The following is a 24,290-nucleotide window of genomic DNA, read 5'->3' as shown; positions in this document are numbered from 1 at the left end:
ATAAATATCAGACGGTTATACACAGTTATTGTTAATTCAGTTAGTTCAGTTAGTTTAGTTCAGCAGGTAGCTGCAGTGCTCGCTGACATCCTGTTCCCAGGACCGCTTACCAAAACGCAGCTTAGGTCACGTTACTGCTTGCCCGAGGCAACCACAGCAGTGAGGATTGACCCAACCTCACCTTGGCAACCAGATTAGTACACAAACTTATCTTATATACAATATTTCTTACACTTCTATATCATGCAACAAAAATTCTTATACTCTATACATTAAAACAGAGGTCACGAGTGTGCACATATTCAATAAAAGATTTCCCAACTCTTCCTAACTAAGAACCCAGTCCTTCTATGAGGGAGTCTACACTGCCACAGTGCTTAGGTTCGTAAGATATCTACAGGGACCCAGGGGAGGGCAGAGGTAGAAAAGAAAATTTCTACTTACCCGATCCTGGTCTTTTTAAGGTAGATACCCACTTCTGACGCCAAACTGGTAAGGCGATTTCCTATTGATCCCAGACCAATATTTCCCTCTCTATCGTGACCTCGGTTTTCAACGCGTTGGGAGCAGTGATTAACACAACACGCAACTTAAGCATATATAGTTATATCCTGTCTCAGAACTTTATTTCCACATCACAGTTTATATAGTCAGACAACCAGGTGGAAGACACTTAGTAGTTAGTCAGTAACAAGAAACTTAATTAACAACTTAGGTAAGACAAGGTAAGAAGCTTCAAGGTAAGGATGGAGCAAATATTGACCTACTGATAAGGAGGATGTAACTAGTTTCGACACAACTCAATTATCTGCAAAATATAGCAAAACCACAAAAACAACTTAAATTCAAAACTCAGCAAAATTATATTCCTTTCAGTTTTAAAAATACTTTATTTCAAAGTTTTTACATTTACAACTCACACAGACACATACAGCAATCTATTGAACCAAAATGTTATTGCTTTTAAATTGTAATGCAGAAGTTTGACATCTTTAGTAATGCAGAATAAATACTGTATATAGAGTAAAGCCTCAACTCTATATACAGTATGCATTTAAAATATTTTGTTTACTGCATAAATCACTAGACAGAAAAACATTACTGTGCCCCAAATGGTTTCTCCTTCATTGATACATGAATTGCTGAATCAGTGTCGGACATCCATCTGAAAATACCTTCCTCTGTTTGCCATGGTCAGTGTTCCAGTAACATGTAAATATGTTTATACAACCCTATTGTGTTGTTGGGTTACAGTGTCAGAACTGTAGAACATATTCTTTAAAATATTTGTTATCATTTCCATTAAAAATACATTATACATAATCTCAGTTAGTCTTTCATATAACAATTTCTACAAAGATATGGTAAATAAATCATATTTTGATCTATGTTACATCTTAGTCCGATATTGAATGTCTTTCCCTTATTTCCACATCATGTAGATCTGTTGTATTTTGTTGGTTACTTCTTTTTTCTGCCTCCATTACAGAAGCCTGGATAAGTCTGGTTTGTATCAGAGTATTTTCCATTTCTGCATCATCCGTTTCTTTTCTTTTCCTGTAAATTATGAGTCTGGGATTTTTCAAAAGAGTATAAAAAAGGAGCCATCTTGTTTTGGCCTTAACTGATGTGTGTGGTCCTTTAAAGAAAGAAATGTACAAAGTTATTAATCTCAACAGCAAAAAGAACCTATTGCCAGAACATTAGTTCCAACAAAAATCTTCTCATAAGTTCATTATAATGAGGTATCATATGTATGTATGTATGTATGTAAAATCCTCCTTTGCACAAACATTTAAAAGCCTTGAGATCTCTATCGGGCATTAGTCAGTGGCATTAGCAGACTCAAGGTTTACTTTACTGACACTATATTATTCCTCTTTGTCCCTTCCCCAGCACCTTCTTAGAATTTTAGGGTGGGTTGAGGCGCTGGTCCACCAGTGAATAATTTCAATCTCAGAAAAGGAAAGCACTATGACCTGCAAACAAAAAGCAATATCTATGGTTTATTACTGAAAATCCTCAATATGCCAATAAATATTATTTTAAACATAAAGAATACCACAACGTAAACAAAACCCAGCATATACAAACAATGAATAACAGGTGCTTTGAACTCATTATTGAGAAATGATAACTAATATAATACATTTATCTTGTCTTAGTAACACTTTTATTAAAGTTGTTGTTTGTATTTAAATTATTTCCCCTTAAGAACCTTTCTAGTGCTTCCACCTCCGTTTCAGCTTTCACAAAATATTCTGTGCTAATGGGATTGGTGAAATGTGATTTCCTTTAATACTATAAAAATATCACATTATTAAGGTGGTGGATGCCCCTGTAGTCAATGACATCAGCAATCTGGGCATTTTGGGGGTGGCTGCAAGAAGTAGGTATGGGAGAATACTGGGGAGGTGGGTATTAGTGGATTAGGAGCCACACATGCAAAAACATTTTACTCTAGACAAATACCTCAATGCTAATGTCAGCAACAAAGTCTTCTGGTTACTAGAATACCATTCTAAATAGTGGAGCACATGTTCAAAGCAAAACATCTTGTTCTTGTTAATATTTTTCTATATGTTTTCAACATACAATACAATACAGTTTTAAAACATATTTTTAGGTTAGGTAAATATACCTAACCTAAGTATTGCAGGTGAACATTTTTATAATTACAAGCCATATTTTTAAAGATTTTGCTTTTTGCTTTACATATTGTACACTTTTACTGCCAAGCCTTCATGACACAAAACACCATCATGTGGTTTTATAGCACCTGATTTAATAATGCTGACTGGAGAGGATTCACTTTCATCAGTGAAACTGCGTGATACATCAAACCTGGAATGGAAACATTGGTTTACAAATAGCAAATTACTTTTAAGAAATCCATTCCAGGTTTGCTGGATCACCTAGGTTCACTGATGAAAGTGTTTCATTTACAGCCTTGGAGAGCTTTAATAAATCAGTCCCATAGAGAGGAGGGAGATATACTATCGTAAGATCCCAAGACATGTAAAGGTAACAAGCAACATTATTCACAGCTAAGAGAAGGAGTTAACAATAGTGGTAAAGACAAAATGACCCAAAGTGGTGGGATGTCGCGCCTTTTTCCAGATCAAAAACACACTGAAATGGTGTTCATCTGATCAAAACCTAATCTGCTATATGTGTCCAGAGTTTTACTAGGTAATAACTAGAACACATAGCTCTTCCTGGGATTTAGTAATTTAAAAGACAACAAGGGGCACGGCATCACCAGAAAGCACAAAATCAATTAATTTTGGGGCATATGGATAGGAGCCACCAGGGTTTTTTTGAGCCCTCCTATGGCTTGTCCTTTCTGCAATAAAGAACCTGCATGCTCACAATTATTTCATTTTTAACTTTTGTTCTGCTTTATGAGAGGGATTTTCTGTATTATGCAGATGTTAATAAAATATTCAAATAAATGTGACTCTACTAATAATTTATGATTTCATGCAAGCTAACATCTTACTAAAAGTTAAGTCAGAAATATTTAATGAAAAGTGGATTGCACGTTTTGAAAGCATGTACTGTGATGATATGGGTATTTGGATGAATGAAAAGAGTATATCTGTGCTTTTAGGTACATGATGTACAGATAGAGAAAAAGAGAGAAAGACAGGCCTTTTGTGGCACAGTAATTTGAACGTGAATGTGTGGTTTATTGAATAGGAGTTTTTAGGGTCTAATCTAGACAAAACGCAGCTGTGCTAGAACCTTCTGCTAACACAGTCCTACTATTCTAAATAGCATGATTCCGTGAACAATATCAACATATATGCACACTGACCGAGCTTTTGTGGCTTGCTGCTGATAGCCAATCCGTTTTCAAATAGGATTCTTCTGAAGTTTAAAAGATAAAGTTGTCTCGACTAACTAACTAAGTATCCCTGGAAGATACTGTACCAACATTATTATTCCAAAACCTTTGCTGCTGTCTTTGGTGAACGAACCGTAAACAACATAATATTCATGTGGACAAGCAGCCAAAATATTAATTTGTTACTTCAGACCACGGTTTATTCACAAAGGAGATCCTTAATACACTTTGATAGGTGTTTCACTTTATCTCACTATTCAACGTGGTGTTTGAGAAACATTAATCGACAGACACAGTTTCGAACTCCCAAACCCCCTGAGAAAGCCCTTTCTGGGCAAAAGGTGTCGGGTATAGGAGAATAATTTTGTATTGATGTCTGTCAGTGTGCATATATTTAGATATTGTTCATGGAATCACACTATTTAGAACAGTAGGACTGTGTTAGCAGAAGGTTGTAGCACAGCAGAGTTTTGTCTAGATTAGACCCTAAAAAAAACTCCTATTCAATAAACGACACATACACGTTCAAATTACTGTGCCACAAAAGGCCTGTCTTTCTCTCTTTTCTCTATCTGTACAATATGCCAAATCCCACAGACCAGGCACAACAAAATACATGTCTTATATGATAACTTCCTTTTGGTTAAAGAACCTCCTTCACATCTTTTAGGAACATGGTATTGTGGTATATTTTTAATTATGAACATAAAAAATAACAATGACACTAAGTATAATGAACAACATTATATGAACTTATATGGATGTAAGATGTATATTTTAATACAAAAATCTTTGTGCTCACATTGTTGACCGTATGCTGGGGTTGAAATGAATTCACATTTTTATGTGCTGACTGATTTACACAAGACAGTTCAAGACAGACATTGAAGATAAGTTTTATGGGATTGTTTTACAACTAGAATAACAGTGGTTTAAATTAAGCCTTAAAGGGAAAATAATTAGGCTTAAAGAGATAAATTAAAATGATACACAACACTTCTGTAATTAGCAATTTTGACAGTTCCATGGAGCAATTAGGTAGGAAAGAATCCTTATTGCAGAACTGTTGGGGTTTGGCACAGTCTGGGAGATGATCCAGATGCATCCAGGAGCAGAGGACAGATTTTTCTAGCATTGCCCTTTAGCAGATCATGGTGAGGCACAGCATAGGATCAATGCACCTTCTAACATACCACTTTTTTACAACTGTTGATAGATTATTAAACTAATTTTACTTACTTGATGAATTATTGAAATTATGATATGTTGATAACAGATTGAGTCTTTTTTCAGCTCTTGTTGTAAGAAGAATGTTGCAGAAACCAACAAGTACTGGGTTTGTATGATAGTGATCCACAAATATCATCCCAATCCACGTTTTGTAACCTTAAAAAAAACAGATTTATTTTGTTTTTTTTTATATGAGACTTTATGTTGCCTTAAATACATAAATAACAGTGTACTATTATATAAATAAAACATTAGATCTTGATAACGCCATTTTAAACTAGAATGGGTATTTTCTAATCAAACTCATCCTGGCGAGGTTCCCGAACTTCACATCTAATATTGTATGAACTCCCTGCCAGAAAAGCAAGTATTTTATTCCTAATCGTTTAATTCCAGACAGCCTCTTAATTTCCAGCCAGGGCATATAAGCATACAGCACAAGCTACAACATTTTTGCCTACCCCTTTTAAAACATATTGGTCTAGGAATAGTTTTGTTATGACTTATATGAAAACAAGCACCCTGACTAATCAAATCTTACCCATGTCAGCTGACTCATATCCACGTTGCAGTATTGTCCTATCAATCCTTGCAATCAGCCAACTCCCCAAAATCAAACTACAGAGGAGTCTAAATAGGCAAGCGCTCAAACCAAGGATCACATTGTAGAAGAAGAAAAAATAATTAAAATTATGGAAGGCTTTCCTGAAAAGTAAAAAGAAAATAACTTGAGTTAATTTAAAAGGTAAAACAATTGTCAATACTACTATGATACATATCAGGACTACATCTTGCTGAAATAGTGAATACCATCTTCAACTATTACTATTGAAAAAATAGTTTGTTACTTTTTAAAACAATGTAAATGTTTTTTATTGTAATAATGCAGCGTTATTAGGGGCCACAGTGTCATTTTCTTTATAAACATGAAAACAAACAATATATATATATATATATATATATATATATATAACTTCTAAACGTTGCTGATTGTGGAGATGATCCTTATCACCTTTAAAAGTGGGTAAATCATTAGTAATTTTGTGGCTAAATCATTTGCCTATCAGATCTTGGAATATAGTACTAGATTTAAGGCAGGGCATCTGTTCCTCTAGCATCATATGCCACGATTCACTTGGATGGGAAGCAGCACCACTCCAGAGGTTTGGGCAATAGCCACTCTCATGAATGGTGGTGGCTACCGGCCAATGGGTGTTAGTCTTGTCTGTGCTGGTATAAACCATCCTAAGAGGTTACCCTTATCATTTTTTTTATTTCCCAACATTACAGATGTCATAGATAATTGCACTCACAAATTATAGAAAAAATACCTGTTGTTTAGAGCTAGGGGTTTCTGTTTATCTTCTGGTGTTATTTTCTTTTGCAGAAAGAATTGCCCAGCTAACACAACTTGCAGGATCATCAGTAAAATAACAAATAAAATTGTTAGGCTTTAAAAAGAAAATATCATTAATAATGGAACGGTTGTAACTTAAACTTAACAGAATTATATTTATGTCTACATCAAGCTGTGTTTTTATGGGAAAAGAAAACTTTAGCGCCAAATCAAGGCTTGAATATTTTTGAAACCTAAGACTAGTTTCTGAATTTCTACCTGAAAACTGCATATTCTTGCAATCAATGATGAATAGAAAAATAAATATGTTAAAACACCTACAAAATGTCTTATACCTTCTATACTAAAGCTGCGTACACACGTGCAATTTTTGTCGTTGGAAAGGATCTTTCACGATCCTTTCCAACGACAAAGGACTGCACGATGCATGAACGGTGCTGTACATACAGCACCGTTCATGCTCTATGGAGAGGGGAGGGGAAGAGCGACGGAGCGGCACCCTGCTGCGCGCACTCCCCCTTCCCTTTCATTAGGATCAGTTGTCGTCCATCGTCCGTGGATCCGCCAGGACGGTCGTTCGGACGATGGACGACTCCGACTGTACACACGGCAGATTAATCGGCATCGGCCAGATATCGGGCGATAAAAATCTGACGTGTGTACGCAGCTTAACACTTCACTGAGTTTGTTGCTTGTAAACTTTTGCTACCTAAATATATCTAGTAGGTACTGAATAAATATACTATGATATTATTTAAAAAAAATATATATAATATAAAAATACTAGTACAACACATTTCACTCAGTGTGTTTGAGGGTACCCAACCTGATGCAGATCTCTAGTTACATCAAGCTGCATCAGTGACTTTTAATAAAATGATAACTGTGCTACCCTTAAAAATGAAACCAGTTTTACCAAAACTGTGCTTCATGCTGAGCTTTTTAGCCCCCACAGCTCTCTTTATATAGAATATGTGCAGCACTGAGGGAGGCTTACAGTAATGTTGTCAGTGACAGAAACACACTTCTCTGCTAATCAATGTTAATAGCTATTGCACGTTAATAAACATATAGGTAAAATATCTAAAACACACATTGTTCTTACATTGTAATTCCAAAACCTTTTAGAAATTTCAGTGCTTGCCCAGATTTTATTGGAACAACAAAGGCATACACAAAACCCATGCCAAACATGCACTGGACGGTGTGTAGTATCAAATAACCTGAAATATAAGACAAGTATTTCATCAAGCTAAAGAACAGATTAGCACAGAAGTTTTCTTTAGTTAACACAGAAGACTCACCCCATAAAACGTATGCTACTTGCCAACCAGTGTATCTTGCTATAGCAGCCTGCAACATGACAAAAGAGGCACATTTTAATTTTCTTATGGACAGATACAGCTATGTATTTGGCCATGGGTGGACCTGATTTATTAAATCTCTCTGAGACTGGAGAGAATACACATTCATCAGTGAAGCTGGGTGATCCAACAAACCTGGAATGGATTTCTTCAAAGTAGTTTAGCAAATGTTTTAAATCCTGGACCATTCCATATGCATTCCAAGTTTACTGGATCGCCCAGCTTCACTGATGAACGCGTATTCTCTCCAGCCTTGGAGATCCTTTATAAATCAGATCCCTTGCCTCTAAGCAACAGTAGGTTACATTACTAATGACTCTGTAAGGTGCTGCTGAAGATGGCAGCATTTAAAAGCATAAATAAATATTTTAATACCTAAGCACTCAGCAGCTAAACTGCCTATACTGCATAGACATCAATTTTTAATTTTCAGTTTTCACTGGAATATTATTAGGGCTTAATGCAAGAAACTAAATATTTAAATATCATTCAAGTTTATTGCCCATGCATTTTTTGAGACATTCAAACCTTTACAAGCAAACTTACAACTGACTCAGTAGGTGAAGGATTGTGAAATTTTATAGGAAGAAACCCCTTTTCTCCAACCCAGAGTCTTTTCATGTGTTTTCTGTAATAAAATAGAAACACATTTGTTTTAATATTTTGCAACAACTAGAATGGTATTTACAACTATACCTGAGTTTTACCTGGATCAAAAAAAATAAAATAAAATAAATAGAAAACCAAAAACTAAAGATTCCGTACTGGATTGCTTTGTTATTACTTATTACAGTGCTACTCCAACTGGTTTTGATAAGGTGGGATAAAGGGAAACATAAAGTAGTCCATTCATAAATGTTTTCACCAATGATTGGACTGTTAACCCAAAATTCATAATACCATTGGATTTTATTTAAAAATCATAAAGGTGATTGATTCACAATTTTTTTATTTGAATACACTGTAAAAATGGGTGCATGTACGGTAAAACTTCAAATGAATTTTGTGTGAAAACATTTAAATATAGACCCCAAAGTTTCCCACTAAATCATGGATAGCATTATTTTTATATGTTATACTAACGACCGCCAGTAAGTCTAAATATCTGGTTATACAGTATATGGGCCATACACCAGCCATTACAGAACCTCAATGTCCCAGGGCAAAAAGAAATGATTTGCATGGTTTCACCTACTATATAAATATAGGGATTAAATCCACATTTTTTAAAAAGGTAATGGATGGAGACATATTGATACCTTCTATTTTATGTATTATATTTCAATATTACTGAATTATGTAAAAAAAACTTTTGGTTACAGTGCACAAGAAGAGTAATGATGATAGACATGTAAGAAATAACCAAAGTCATAAGTAAGGGATTCAAATTGGTGTAAGCAGTCATATGTCATAATATACAGAAAAATATAGAAATTGGAAATCATTTCTGAACATCAAGGTATTACCTGTAGCAGACTAAAATGTGAAAGATATAAGAAACGGTGATTGCACATGATAAGAAAGTTGTGAAAAACCAGACACCTGGGAAAAAGTTTTAAAAAAATTGTATTATTTGGATGTTTACTTATACATCTGCAGCAATCATTTTTCAAAATCCGTGTGCCCTACCATTACAGTATTACTCAAAATCAAGTATTCTTGGCTAGCAAGCAAGTAACGCTGTCATAAAGCTGCTAGTACCATAAACTGTGGGTACTAAAGCTGCATACACACGTGCAATTATAGTCGTTGGAAAGGATCTTTCACGATCCTTTCCAACAACTAAGCACTGCACGATGCATGAACGAGTGCTGTACATACCCCACTGCGCGCTCTCCCCCTTCCCTTGCAATAGGATCATCCATCGTCCGTTGATCCGCCAGGACAGTCGTTCGGACGATTTGCAACCCCTATTTAATGTACAGCTCTGTATAATATGTTGGCCCTATATAAATCCTGTTTATTAACAGTAATACCAATAATTACATTGCTCGCCATACCAGGAGAGAGCAGAAACTGGTAGGGGAAATCTATGTAGGTTTACATGACTTTTGCATGTATAATTTTGGAGCTATACTACATAATAATGACATCAGTTGGGAGAAGTATAATCTTTGACAGTAAAGCACTAGATTAATTGTGATTGTGCCTAAAATAAGAATATTATGTCTGATGCTTACCCTCTAAGTTGCTGCTGAATTCCTTAAATGAAGCAATGGTTGTATTGTATGCATCCCAAGATACATCAGGGGCCATCGCTTCCATCTGTAGTTCCAAGCTGCGCAATAGTGTTACAATGAAGCTATACGTACTGTACTCTATAGTGACAAACTGAATAAATATAAAAATATGAAATCAAACCTATGTGTGAAAATACCATAACAACCAAAGTAATACAATTACAATATGATAAATATTACTATAATAAATGAGAACCTGTAACAGAGAATGAGAAATATTTAGTTTACATCATTGTCTATTATGCACAATCCATAGTAATGTGTTCCTGTTCTATCCCAGTACAAATCATTTGCTAATATATCCTGCTATTGTCATGTATATATCCCAGCACCCTCTGAACTACACAACAACGCCATGGCCACATTCATTGAGAAGATCTCGGCACTAGAGGTTAATTAACCTCTAGCGCCCCGGGATAGCAGTGGATTCTCAGGACTGCAATCATTCTTGCAGCCCTGGGAGTCCTGTGTACGATCCCCAGCACTAGAGGTTAAATAGGGACAAGTCTCCCCATTCAGAACCTCTAGTGCTCCCTGATTGACTGAGGAAAGCTTTCCTCAGCCAATCAGAGAGCACTAGAGGTTTTGAATGGGGAGACTTGTCCCCATTTAACCTCTAGTGCCAGGGATCGCACACTGAGCTGATCAATGAATGCAGCCAGCGATGCATTCATTGATCAGCACAGCCCGCAATGTTTTTTTTTTTTTTTTTTTAATTCAAGCTCAATCTGCGAATTTACACTGGCCATTCTCGCTTACAATTTCCAATTTCGGTAAGCGAGAACGGATGAATTTGCCGTGAGATCGAGTATTAAAAACTCGCTCGCTCATCCCTAGTGGGGTGCCCAAACGGTGTTAACGAATCTTCTGTTTTCATGGAAGGTCAGCTTCATGTTCTAATCAAGAAATGATTGTGATTGAGCACTTTGTGATGTCCCTGGACAACCTCTTATCAACTCATCAGGATGGAACAATGGAGTTTTCCCTGTCCTTTAGATCAGCGGTCAGAGACAATCATAGAAAATTTTGGTCAGGAGAAGGACCCCGCTGGGGGAATGCACCGGCCAGAGCCGCGAAACACGTCCCTGAGCAGTTTTCTTTAATTAACTGTTATACAGTAAATTACTCTCTTATAAAATTTACAAAACTAACATGGGGAAGGTATTCTTCATTGCAAAGCTAAAGTACTGCATAAAAGTACAGAAAAGTGCTGGATTGCTACTGATATTAAACTTCAGACCTGCCTTGGATTGAATGGTTCCCTGCAGCTCCCAGCAGTTGGCACCTTCCCAGCTGTTTGGTCACTCGCACCACAGTGCTGGTTTCTAAAGAACCAGCACTTGCACATCTGGCAACTGGCAGCAGTTAGTGATACTGGTACTGTTCACTGCCGACCCCATTCTTTCTCCATGTGACTGATGCAAAGAAAAGCTACAGGTAGTAGTTTCCTAGCTTAGGGTAGTGGTAACCACATAGCAATCTCATGGTCAGTGTGAACATAGCCTTAGACTTCATACTCATAAATGTTAAATACGGGAATATTTATACCACCTTTGTGAGAATCTCCACATGGTCTGCTTAATCAGCATAGCAGAAATAATTGGGAAACTTCACAAAAATGAAGCAATGAACATTCATTTTAACACAATGGTAGTTCTAATAATTTATTATTAATAAATAATAACAAATATTATTACATGATATATTAATAAATAATATATTAAATATTACACCCTTCATTCATTGTTTGGGGGGCTGCCTTGGTAATCTTTAGGACCATTTAACAAGCATCCCTTGTATACTGCTGTATGTATATAACTTACTGGTCTAAAAAGGAAGATTTTCAGGAATTCAGATTTATATATTAAACTCAGAGAGCTTACTGCGACCGATTGTGACTTACAATGTAAAGGCAAAACAGCGACAGAACAGTTGTGCCAATCATTCTGCTTGGAAACTTAAAACATGGATCCCATGTGTATATTTTCTTTTCAAACCAGGTTTTCTGCACCCTGCAATGAGAAACATTTCACATTTTATGTAAAATATCATTCCAAATATCAATATATTTCACAAAGTTGTATGTAAAATATTATAAAGTGTCTAAAAGGTAAATGGTTCTCAGCAGGGAGAAAGCTGTATACTAAATATTCTATATATATATATATATATATATATATATATAAAAAAATGTTTTATTTATAATATAGAAGGGGGATAAAATGCCTTATGTTTTGTTGTCTAACCTCCATTGGGTAGATTTGCCTTAATTTCTTTCTCTGTAGACACATCCAGAAGTAAGATTTCTCTAAAGTTAAGGATATCTGGTTGTTCTTAAGAGTGTCCCCATTTAAGTAGTTTCCTTCTATTCCTGTTCTGTAGACACATAACCTATTTTAGATTTTTGTCCAGTTTTAGTCTTAGTAATCACCAGGTAATCTTTTTAGTGGGGACACAGACAGCTAAAAAAAACTTGCAGAGGTTGTAGGATTGATGGTCAGCTGGATTTTATATATTTTATATCTATTGTGGAGAGCTTCCTGGCTTGGTCCTCTATACAGACCTAATAAAGGAGAGCGAATGAATCACACTTTTTCTGCTGCAACAATTCATGTAGATTACAAAAGTGAGAGTAATGATGGATGTAAGGGTAAATTGAGAATTTAACTCTAAAGGTGTCAGTGTTTACAGGTGCAAGAGGTGTAAAATGTTAAATTGGGTAATATGCATTGACTTATGAGTAAGGTGTATGATCATTAATGTAAAATCTAGTATAGTATAGAATAGTATAGCATAATACAGTATAGTAAAGTATAGTATAGTATAGCATATAATAGTATAGTATAGTATAGTATAGAATAGTATAGTATAATATAGTATTCTTTCCCATGCTTTTACTGACACCTTGTGTTTAGACTTGGTATTGCATTATTTCTGAGCATACTGAATCTTTGATGTTACAACATAGTTGCAATGAATAATAGAAATCACTCCTAACCATTATTGATTACATTTTCAGTTTTATACAAATTTAATCTTCTTTAATAATGTAAGCGTAAATATAAGAAAAACCGTGGGCTGTAGCAAATTTATTTTGAGGCATGGAATCATATTGTCAAAAGCCTACATTTTGAGCATCTTTTTCCTGAAAATACCTACTTGAGGGCAGTTGCAGAAATAAGCTATCATGTCCACACACACTGGTTCCTTTACTGCATTCTTCATTTGCTTTACATTGCCATAAATTTTGGAGAATATGTGTTTCTACACCTACTGTAGCAAGGGCTGAAGCAATATAGAAGGTGTGAAGCTGTATACCAGCGCCCTGTATCTTTCATCAACATACTATGCTACATCTATATACATACATACTACCCCACAATGTTTCTAAAACCAGCTGCATTATTTAGTTTTGCTCAGGAATATGTGCAATAGAGGTCTGATTTAGTCTTTTGGGTGCTCCTTTGTGCATGTTCTGGCAATCTGAAGCACTCCACCTAACTTCTTTAAAATGTATACACACTGAATACTAAAATGATCAGTTTTAGCCAGTTTCCCCAGGAGTGATAGCCAAGGGGATCACTGTAGAGATCAAGTAAAGACTAATGGGCAAGGAGCAAAATTCCCAAAGCAGAACAAAACAGTTTAACCAGCATCTACAGTAATTATTCCAATCACCCCTCTAGATCTCCTAAATTTTATCAGTTCATTACTGGCTTTGTCAACAATACCAAACTCTGATGAGGGGGCACTTTGAACCCCAGAATTGGGTTAGATTTTTATAATACAAGGATCTCAATAAAAGTGGAATGTGGACTTTGTATGTTCTGCTTTATTTTTTTTTTACTGCACAGCTATTTCACACTTCTGTCTGTTTTATTTACTCTTTAGTTGTAGCTAGCTTAGGGGTGGGCACTAACTTAGGGGATAGTTAAAACCCCCATCAATATTGTCAACAAAAAGTACAAAGTAAGGGAAATGTCCATTAAATTAGTTGTGCCCCCATTGGACCTGCTGGATTCATTGGATTTGATTGCTTGCTTAACCCCACCTTGGTTAAATGCTGCCAGCTCTTACATTGGCTCTCACAAGACCTTACACACTAATGTTGTATTTGAGACTCACCAGGATTTTGATTTGGTACAATTGATACACTCTTTTTATAGTTAGTGCGAGTATCTGTTATTACACTTGAAATTCACTATGTCAGGTATGCATACAGAAAATAATTCCCCGTCGAGGTGGTGGTGAATGATATTCTGCATGCGGTGGGGAAAATCCAGGGTATCGAGAAGCAGGCAGTGCCTGGATGAAGGCGTGGAGAAACATGAGGCTTTGCTTTAGCGTACTTCCCTTCTCATTCAGACATAATGGTAAATAGTATATTTAACAACGTTCTAAATACACACGTTGGTATTCCAAGGTGGGTCTGACCTAACCATGTCCTGATTTGCCTATTTTGAGCCCCTTCTCCCAACCACAAGCTGGCCCACTGACAACATACAAGATGCCAAAAAACTCTTACTGTTAGTTCATTGTGAGAAGGAAAAGATAAATGGAATCAACCAGGGCTGATACCATACTTGCCATGTCCATGCAGCACAGGCACACTACACAAGAAATTATGAGCTATCATCATTTCTATTTTCAGTTCATAGTTCACAGTTCATAAAGAAGTGAGGAGAATCTGATGCCATGTTTAAAATTGTTAGAATGTGCCAATACTACTTCTTGTTGCATATTATGAACTGCTTATGACATCTTACTATACATTACTACTACTACTACTACAACTGTTATAACTGACTATCCTTATTTGGCACTCATGCTTCTATTTACTATTTTTACTAGTCTCTAAGAAACATTATAATGTAATCACATCTATAAAACTGATCTATATTATACAAGTGCTGCACATAAATAGGCACCTAAAGATATTCAGATTCATATAGTAAAGGGGCTCAAATAAACTGAAATGCTATGAATGGTGTTAAACTGAAAAAAAAATCCTAAACAAGAATGGTAGTAAGTGTTAAAAATATAACACAAAGCATATGATACTAACACCCACACTTACTGCACAGGTTTTCTGAAGAGTCTTTTTATATGCTCAGCTTGATGGATTTGTAGAAAACATTTTTCTTCCTTGAGTAAAAATATGTATTAAAAAATAGTGAAAAATTACATAATACTATAAACAAGTATTTGATCTAAACAAGTAAACAAATGTTCCTTACACAATGATAATGTAAGTCTTATATGCAACTGTATCAATTCCAAGTTTTTTGTCACTAACTAAAAATAACATTAAGGGAAGATAATACCAAACAGAGCGAAATTTACAAACAGTTCCCAAATTTAAAATTTTAAAACCCTTTTTGGTTTTTATCCTTCATCATTCCCTGTTCTGAGACTGGCTGCGCAGGTGTTGCTTGTTTGACTTGTCACCACAATTACTGATTGCTGATGTGTGGCGGGTCGTACAGGGCTCCATGTTTTATTGGCAACGATTAATTGACAGCCCAATAAAATCAAGTGATTCAATCAATTGCCCTTAAAATTACCTTTAAACATAATATTGCATTAAGTTATTTTGTTTACAGTTATTTTGTTTACAGGAAAGAACTACACACACTATTAAATGTTCTCTCAATTAACAATACTTTTTTTATTAAGAACAAAAGGGAACAAAGATATAATTGGATATGTTCTGCCTTCATTCATCACCTTAAACTGACTGAAAATTATGGCAGGTCTCGATGGAGCACAGGACATTAAATGATGAGTAACCATTCTCTTTTCTTGGAAGTGACTTGCATGTATGTCTACAGCCCTGCTAAACCTACAGCCTAATAATCACTTGACAGCAGTCCAGTGCAAGTCCTCCAACTACATATGTATAATTTTAAAATCTGTATAATGTTTGTATCATCTTTTGTTTTTATTTACTTTGTCATCTCTAGCACCTTCAGCCTTATCTCAGGAGCACAATATCAATCAGCTGGAAGTATTATGCCCAGCCAAACAAATTATATCTGTAATTATAGAACAGATAAAAGATTGGAATTACATGACTACACTATTTGCTAGATAAATCTATGAATAAAAATAATATTACCAGTCTAATTTGATTCAATGATAAATTATTTATTGGTAGATTTGTTGAATATGTGTCTTGCATTAGGAAATTCATACTTACGTCTCTGATGTCTGCTCCAAGCAGAATTCTAATGGATTTTACAAATATGTGAACAAACCGCCCCATTAGGAAGATCAAGCACAAAAGAGCTGGCCAATTAAAAATGACTTTTTCATATTGACCTACAGTCTGAACGAAAAAAAACAAAACAGTACAACATGTCACATATAATTTAAGTTTTACAAAATACCACAAGTTTTATATTAGAGAAGACTGGTGACTCTTTAAATACTGTCCAGTACTTACCTCCCCATGAGGGCATGATACAATGTCAATCATTGTGACTATAAACCTAAACAAAATCTACAATTAGTATAAAAATAATTCTGTACAAATATTTTCATTAGGTCATCAGATTGCATTAATGATTGTTATTATATTAGGATTGAGCCATTTTCATTTAATCTCTGTAATCTCTGTCTGTACAGTTTGTAGAAGTGAATGCGTTTTTAAGGAATGATTCTGCAATGTACAGTTGCTTAGAATCTGATCAAGTCGATTGGACTTCTGATGTGTCCAGAAGGGAGCTCTGTAACCACCTTCGGTGTCATTTCTACCAACATTATTCAAACCCATACCCATATAGCCCGAAAAAACAATAAGTCACAGGGAGGTAGCATTTTTTGGTAGAAGAGACATACAAGGTCTCTTTTCCTAAAAAAAACATCTTTTCCATGGCTCCTTGTGGTTTTTTGTTTTTTTATGTACACTGCATGGGGTACCACTGTAAATAGACCAAGACACCAGAGACAATGTAATTTCTGCACATCATCATTGGCTGTCTAATGGCTGAGGAGGATTACTGTGGACCAAGAAGAGTTGGCAGTGAAGATGGCAGCTTCAGAGATGCAGGAGTGACAGGTTCCTGGACAAGTTCCGGCAAGGGCTTACATAAAAGTAAGTATGTACCATAATCTATAAGTAGGATGTATAGGTATGCACATTAAAAGCTCCGCTGAAAGAATGGTGATAAAAGAGTGAATATATCTCTGTTATAGGTGCATATATAGCTGTTTGTCAGAAATGCCACTATTTTCAGTAAGCCTTTGAATGCATACTGTCTTCTAAAAATAAATGTATGCTGTTTTAAAAACACTTGAACAACAGGAATACAAACTGGTAACACAATCAGCTCCATGATGTACATGAAAATATGCAAAGTAGGGATTGGGAATCAATACACACCAGGTAAGAGTATATAGAAATCCTGTAACAGATCCAATTATTTTATTATCTGTAGTGAGACATGCAAAAATAGGATAATAGGACAGTCCAACTTCAATTGCTCCTGCTAAAAGGCCAAGAGCTAGAAAATAAATAGAAAAAGGACAAATAAGTGTATCAGGGCAACTTTGTAAATATACAAGGTATATTATGAACTATTATGAAAAGCAATAACACAAACAATAGAACATTTCTGGATTAAAATATACTTAGTTAAAAAGGTTGCAATTAGTGTTTCTGATAATATTGGTGTTTCTTCAGGATCAAATGAATCCAATAAACATCAACTGATAACAAAACATTTTTCTTTTACCTATATACCAATCTATTTTATATTCTTGTTTTAAACAATGTATTACATACTTTCAGGCACCTTTTTTTTTCCTATAACCAGAAAATGTTTTCTTATATGCAATATCCAATAAGACATTTTCATCAGGAAAGTTTAATTATAACTGGAGATTTAGAGTGATCTCTCGGATTTTTTGGATCTCAAATGTTGGAACACCATTCTCCAGCACCCACATTTTTAGGTATACTTGATTGTGCTGATAAAGTTCCCCATATTCACTTCTTCTGTCCCAAATTAAAAAAAAAATGTAGTTGGGTCAAAAATATTTCTTTATAGAAACATTTGTTATTGTGATCCTCAAAAACAACATCTCTGCATATACTCAGTATCTGTTTTTTAGAACACCTGTTGAATTATTCCCATCAGCTTGTAAATTCCGAAAAGTTGCCCTAGTTACAAAATTGAATTCAAATATTTCACCTTATTAATTGTTAGGTAAAATAGTGGTGGTTTTAGTGGGAATCATTGTGTTTTGTTCAGTGAGCCAAATCACCGACAAAGTTTACCAACATGGCTTCATTTATTCAAATACATACCTTTTGCCCAAGAAGGCACTCCTGGTGGCAAGTATTCCTCTGAAAAGAGTGACATTACTCTGTTAGCAATTGCTCCAAAGGCAAAGCCAAAGGTCCATCTGTTTTTAAAGGTTCCTATTAGATCTAAAGGACTGAGCACACAGAGGCAAGGGATTAGTGGAACATTCACACAAAACAGGTACATTATAGGACTATATAAATTGTGAAAGAAAATTCTTTTGCATAGTACAGAACCGTGACCCGTTATGAGTTTGTAGATGTTTCCCAACTGTTCTTCTCATATTGGCACTAAATGTCCAATAAAGTATATGATTTGCCATTTTGCACAGCAGAGTGACTGATCAAAGGGATATTACTTAGGAGAGGATAATTCTTTACGTCCCATATTGGCTAATAAAGTATGCTATACAAAAAGTATTTGCCATCTTGCACAATAAATTGGGGACTGATAAGAGAGGGATTAGTATAATGTTTGTATGTGTTAAAGGTTTAAAATACGTAAGGGAGTATAGGAATGTACAGGGGTGAATTCAGAATCTTGTGTACTGCTGTTTGTAACAGCCCATACCATGAAAGAATATAAGCTTGTTACATCTTGATTCCTATATAACCTCTCTTACTATCGATTCTGTTAATATATCTATCCAAAGTATCAAAAAAGTAATCATTGTTTTTATTGTAGCCAAATTAAAGTAAGTTCAGATTTTGCTAGCTGACATCACCATTTAGGAGTAAATTCTAGGCAAATAAAAATGCACCCAGTAATGCACCTCTGTCTTTCTACTACAGTGTCTCTTTAGCCATTTGTTTTAGTTTTAGGAAGTTTACAGAAGGAATTTAAATGTTTAAATTTTAAATGTTTGTTGACCATGTTTAGAAGATTTCACCTTACTTTCTGCCCCAGTGACAGTTGGTCTTCAACATTTTAGAGATGACACAAAAACTAGAATTAGGGATAAAACTTCGATGGAGACCCCCTTGTCTCATTTCACCATTCTTCCAGGTGTGATTACTCTGTCCTGGGGTAAATTTTCTCTTATTACCTTCTTCCTTGAGTGCAGGAAGTTAGAGTAAATCTTCTCAACAAGGATACAAAACCATAAACAAAGTATCTAAAACTAAGCAAAGAACCAGTGCACAGAGTTCTGATTTAACTGTATTTTATTGTGTTTTTAATGCCTTGCCTAGAGTTCACATTTTTTATTTGGAAATTCTACTAGCAGAGATAGCAACATGCTTATGTAGCGCCCCCCCATACTGTACAATTGATACACTTCCTATTTGGCACTTCTTTTTCTTTATAACCATTTTTTTTTTTTTTTATAATTATTGAACACAGAACAGTGTAATAATAAAAATTAGATAATAAATAATAGATTCAAGTATAATAGATCGCAGATATTATAGACTGCATTCTCACACAAGGTAGGTTACATTTGTCAGTGACAATGAAGAATTCACACAGAGGTGCTTTAATCCCTTAGTGGTAAGCATTGCAGTTTGGGCATATTTGTGGTAGACTGGTACTTACATTACAAATCCAAACCTTCTATCAAGTAATTGTATTTTATCATCAAATCTTGTTTTATTTTTGCGCCTTTCAAGAAAAGAAAGTGCCAGTATGATTAGAACCTTTGAAAAAAAAAACATAATAATTATTATCACACACATCAAACTTATACTTTGACAGTTTATATGGCTGAGGCAACCCACAATAAAAACATAAATCATTTTCTGTATTTTCTATTCCTCTGAATCATCCAAAATAGTTCAATCATGACCAATCAGACCAAAATGTAAACACAATGGAGGACATTTATCAATACACAAACAAGCAATTGTGAAATTTTGATAAATTCAGACAGATTTAGCATACGATTGCATTTTTAGAAAAAAAAATCCTCCCTCTCCTCCCGTTTGCTTTACGACCAAAACAATAAACTCTAAACCTGGTTTCTCCTAATCATGAGTCTATTTGGAGTCAATTGGCTTGATTTTTTAAAGCTACCCTAGACTGGAGAAAACACACTTTCATCAAGGAACCTGGGTCATTTAGCAAACCTGGAATGGATCTGGTCCAGGATTAAAAAACATTTGCTAACAAACCCAGGTTCACTGAGGAAAGTGTATTTTCTCCAGCCTTGGAGATCTTTAATAAATCAGGGCCAATATCTGTCTCATCTTTAGTGCTAAAGGAGGCCATTGATAGTTCACAACTAGTGTAAACAATTAGACCTTGTTACTGCTGCTGGTCATTAGGGAAGGCTCCTGACCAAATGTCAGTGAAACAAAAAACAAATAGAAAAAAAAAATCTAAATGAAGATTCCTTAATTTTTAAATCAAAAATGTTTATCTTGTCTAACATCTGATCAATTAAAAACATCTCATGGTGTATGATTACTTTAAATCGGTGGCAGAGGAAACATAAAAACAAGAGAATATTTTTTTTTACTAAGCACATATTACTCACTGAAGGAATAAGAGAATAATGCAAAAACAAATCCATATCGACCAGAGATTTACAGGTGCCATTTTCCTGGGATGTTCTGTGAAAACACATTTCATATTAAGAATTGATCAGTCATTTACACTACAAATATCATGCTGATATAATAAAACTGGAAAGGAAAGTCAACTTATTGTTCTGATTGTTAGTAGAGAAAAGTTACATAAAGGCTTTATGTGGGTTTTAGCAGATATTCTTTGTTACTCTCTGTGTGGAGCAGAGTCAATTCTGGGATAGCTCCTTAATATATAGGGATGTACAGTTCCAAGCCCATCGAAGGTTTGGTTTTAAAAGGTATTATGTCAAAGATTTGCAAAAATTGAGAGAGGAAAATGCAGCATTGGGTATCAGTTCTATGGGTGAAAACAGTACGTTAAGTATATAGGTAAAAGAATATGGGAAAGGATAGCAAGACTTGTTACAGCTGATGGAAAGACCACATCTGTTTAAAACAATCACTCATTACAAGGGAGTCCCTGAAGTCCACAAATGAATATTGAGTAGGATGGGTTACAGAAGCAAAAGATTATGTTGCACTCCTGTCAAATAACTGAATGGACACAAACTCAACAAAATGCGACAGCTGAAAACTGAATAAATGTAGCCAGGTCGGATAATCTACTGCAACATATGAATGGAAGGATCATAATCTGATACACATTGCATGAATCTATGGATCATTCCTGTATCTACATAATATATTATAATAGTGGATGGCACAGTGAATACATGTAAATGCGTTTTATTCTATGTGACCATGGAACAAAAATGATTTGTGTTTTTCCAGGTGTGGATATATGTGTTTAATATGTTGTAAATAAAAACAAAATTTTCTTGGCAAGATATCTCTATGTGCATTGAAGATGCCATATGAATCTCTCTATCTGTATTTAGGGATATGTATACTTTATGGAGAGTTTGTTTGCACAATAACATATTTAATGAATCACAATATGTGCGATAAACTGCATCATAGCTATAATGCAACAAACCTTTGCACTTTTTCTGACTTCTTGTACGAATGTTGTTAAGCAGCCAGTGTTATTTATGATTATTCATATTTCTAGTGTTTATTTTTGTTAAGTAAACATTTACTTTTCATGAACATATAATTTTATATACTAACAGACCAAAGCAGCCTTTTTCAACCAGGGTTCCCCAAAGGTTGTTATGGGTTTGTTATGCAGTGGTGGATTTACCTTCTATCTGATGCACTGACCATCAATGAAAGGGGATGTCTTCATTTCCTTTTTGGCCTCTTATTATTGTATGAATCTTTTTATTGTAGGAATGTTATTATAAATAATTGTTTAACCACCGTCTTTAATCCTTTCTTATTATTATTAATCTAACTAATTTTCACTGTTTAAGGTATTATTTAGAAGGTGTTCTCTGAGACCTGAATTTTTATCCAGGTCTCTTTGAGGTAAGGAGGTTGAAAAATGCTAGACTAAAGAGACAAATAATAGGGAAATCATGTAAGGCATCAACTACAAGTCAAGAGCATGACAGGTAAGGAAACATTTACCCATGTCCCCTACAAAATCATTTATATTAAAAAAAAAAAAAAAAAAAAAAAAAATATATATATATATATATATATATATATATATATATATGCAGTAATTTATTGATCCACTAGCATGTAAAATTTAGGTAGCCTAAGACAATTGAAGCTCCCAGTTATAGAGGATTTAGAGATTTAAACAGATCATCCCTATATATATGTAGATATAAAACAAATACAAATTTTAGTGCACTTATTTTTTGACAAGAAGCAGGTAAAAATGTGAAAATGTGGACTATGAAGAACCATTAGAAAGAGTTTTTTGAGTTCACATTAAAGGTAAAATGTCATTTGTTCTTTTTGTTTTATTTTCTCTTTATGCAAGATCCATGCTCTTTATCAGTTTTAAGTTTAAGTTTCCCTGAAAAAAGTGGACTTTGCTCCAAGAAATGGATAAATATTCACACTTAACACAGGATCTGTTATAATACTGTGCTTTTTGTGTATATTTAACTTTGACGGTGTGTATTGTAGGTATGGCTGTTAGTTTAAAAATGTATTATATGTAAATTTATAATGTTTACAATATTTTACATTCAATCAATCATCAATCATTGATGAAGAATGATGGACAAGGTATTGTGCCCTTTTCATTCCTCTTCAAAATTATGAGCACTTTATGTTTCACACTATTGGCTACACTTATCAAGATTATTCTTACGTGATTAAAATAGATTACGTCAACCTCTTATACAGAGATAATATTCAAAATATGTATATCAAAGAAAAAAAAGCTTGCTTTACTCGCCAAATGGAAAGTTTATAAAAAATTGCATAGTGATTAGTTCACCAAAAGCATTTGTTTCATAGTACTATGCAAACTGAGATGGGTGAATATACAGATATCATTCTCAATTTGTATACTAGGGAGTGCTTTGTTTGCTTTTATTCACTGTATTGCGTATTGGCTTTCATTGGCTTCAGTGTGTTATAATATTTATATGTTTATTTTAGATTGACAGTTAGTACACCAATAATAAACTCATGTATCTGTATGTTCCCTTATGTCTACTTAATACCTTTTAAGTATATTAAAGTGTATTTTCTAATCTTTGTTTAACTTACATTTGCTCATTTCAATTAGCATAGAATGATAGAAAAGCACTTCTGAATAAATCACTATACATTTGCCCCTAGGTCTACCCATGTCATTGTTTTCCTGTTCTCTAATAAAAAAAGTATTAAAACCTAAATATACCCTTAAGTGTATTGACAGCAATTAATGAGATACTAAAAGCTATCATCCATAACAAAATTTAAGATTAGCAGAAACATAATAAACAAACAGACGTGAATTGATAATATTTACCAGATTTACCTTTCATTACTGAAGTCCATAATATTGTTTTGTCAGTGATACATATGCAGAGCTAACAGAGAATGAGAATTGTTGAAGTCTTTACTTCCCTTTGCTGAAAATACTGAAACCAGTCATGCTGAGGTCATTTTCACCGTAGTCTATGGCACAATGGAGCAAGGTATCGGTGTCTCTGAAAGTTAATAAAACCAAGGTTTAACTGGTTTTGCCGGATTTGTTGCCACGTAATGTGAAAGTAAACAACCTGTCAAATATTTACTAGGCCATGCGATCAGGATTTCACAGCGCTCTTCCTCTTTATCAGTACACTAATCCTGTCATATCATTGTAAAGGAACATGGAAATACAATGTGAAATAGCTGCAAAATCCAGAATAATTCACCTTTTTAGAATAAACTCTAAGTACAACTTCAGTGACATGTCTTCTCTGTAACCTTTGGGACTGTTTATAATATACTTCACAGTAAAAGTAATCAATATTAAAATAGAATCAGATATACAGTCATTAGGTGCATGTGTCTCCTAAAACTGGAGTTGATTCATTTT

At 34.6% G+C, this 24,290-nt stretch overlaps 1 protein-coding gene across 1 annotated transcript; it reads right to left on the bottom strand.

Moving 5' to 3' along the window:
• Positions 1 to 599: 599 nt before the first annotated feature.
• On the bottom strand, positions 600 to 23,903 carry LOC140326124 (stimulated by retinoic acid gene 6 protein-like). Its single transcript, XM_072404450.1, has 18 exons — positions 23,745 to 23,903; positions 20,824 to 20,899; positions 19,884 to 19,984; positions 18,353 to 18,483; positions 17,426 to 17,546; positions 16,487 to 16,532; positions 16,241 to 16,369; positions 15,119 to 15,186; positions 11,945 to 12,053; positions 9,982 to 10,132; positions 9,268 to 9,343; positions 8,348 to 8,429; positions 7,742 to 7,790; positions 7,543 to 7,660; positions 6,412 to 6,531; positions 5,622 to 5,785; positions 5,090 to 5,236; positions 600 to 1,639 (listed from the first exon to the last, which is right to left on the bottom strand). The coding sequence occupies exons 1-18, from the start codon at positions 23,762 to 23,764 to the stop codon at positions 1,398 to 1,400; spliced, it is 1,950 nt and encodes a 649-aa protein (XP_072260551.1). The 5' UTR covers positions 23,765 to 23,903; the 3' UTR covers positions 600 to 1,397.
• Positions 23,904 to 24,290: the final 387 nt, after the last annotated feature.

Source organism: Pyxicephalus adspersus, chromosome 3, assembly GCF_032062135.1.
Source record: "Pyxicephalus adspersus chromosome 3, UCB_Pads_2.0, whole genome shotgun sequence".
Taxonomy (NCBI): domain Eukaryota; kingdom Metazoa; phylum Chordata; class Amphibia; order Anura; family Pyxicephalidae; genus Pyxicephalus; species Pyxicephalus adspersus.
This window is presented reverse-complemented; position numbering and strand designations above follow the sequence as displayed.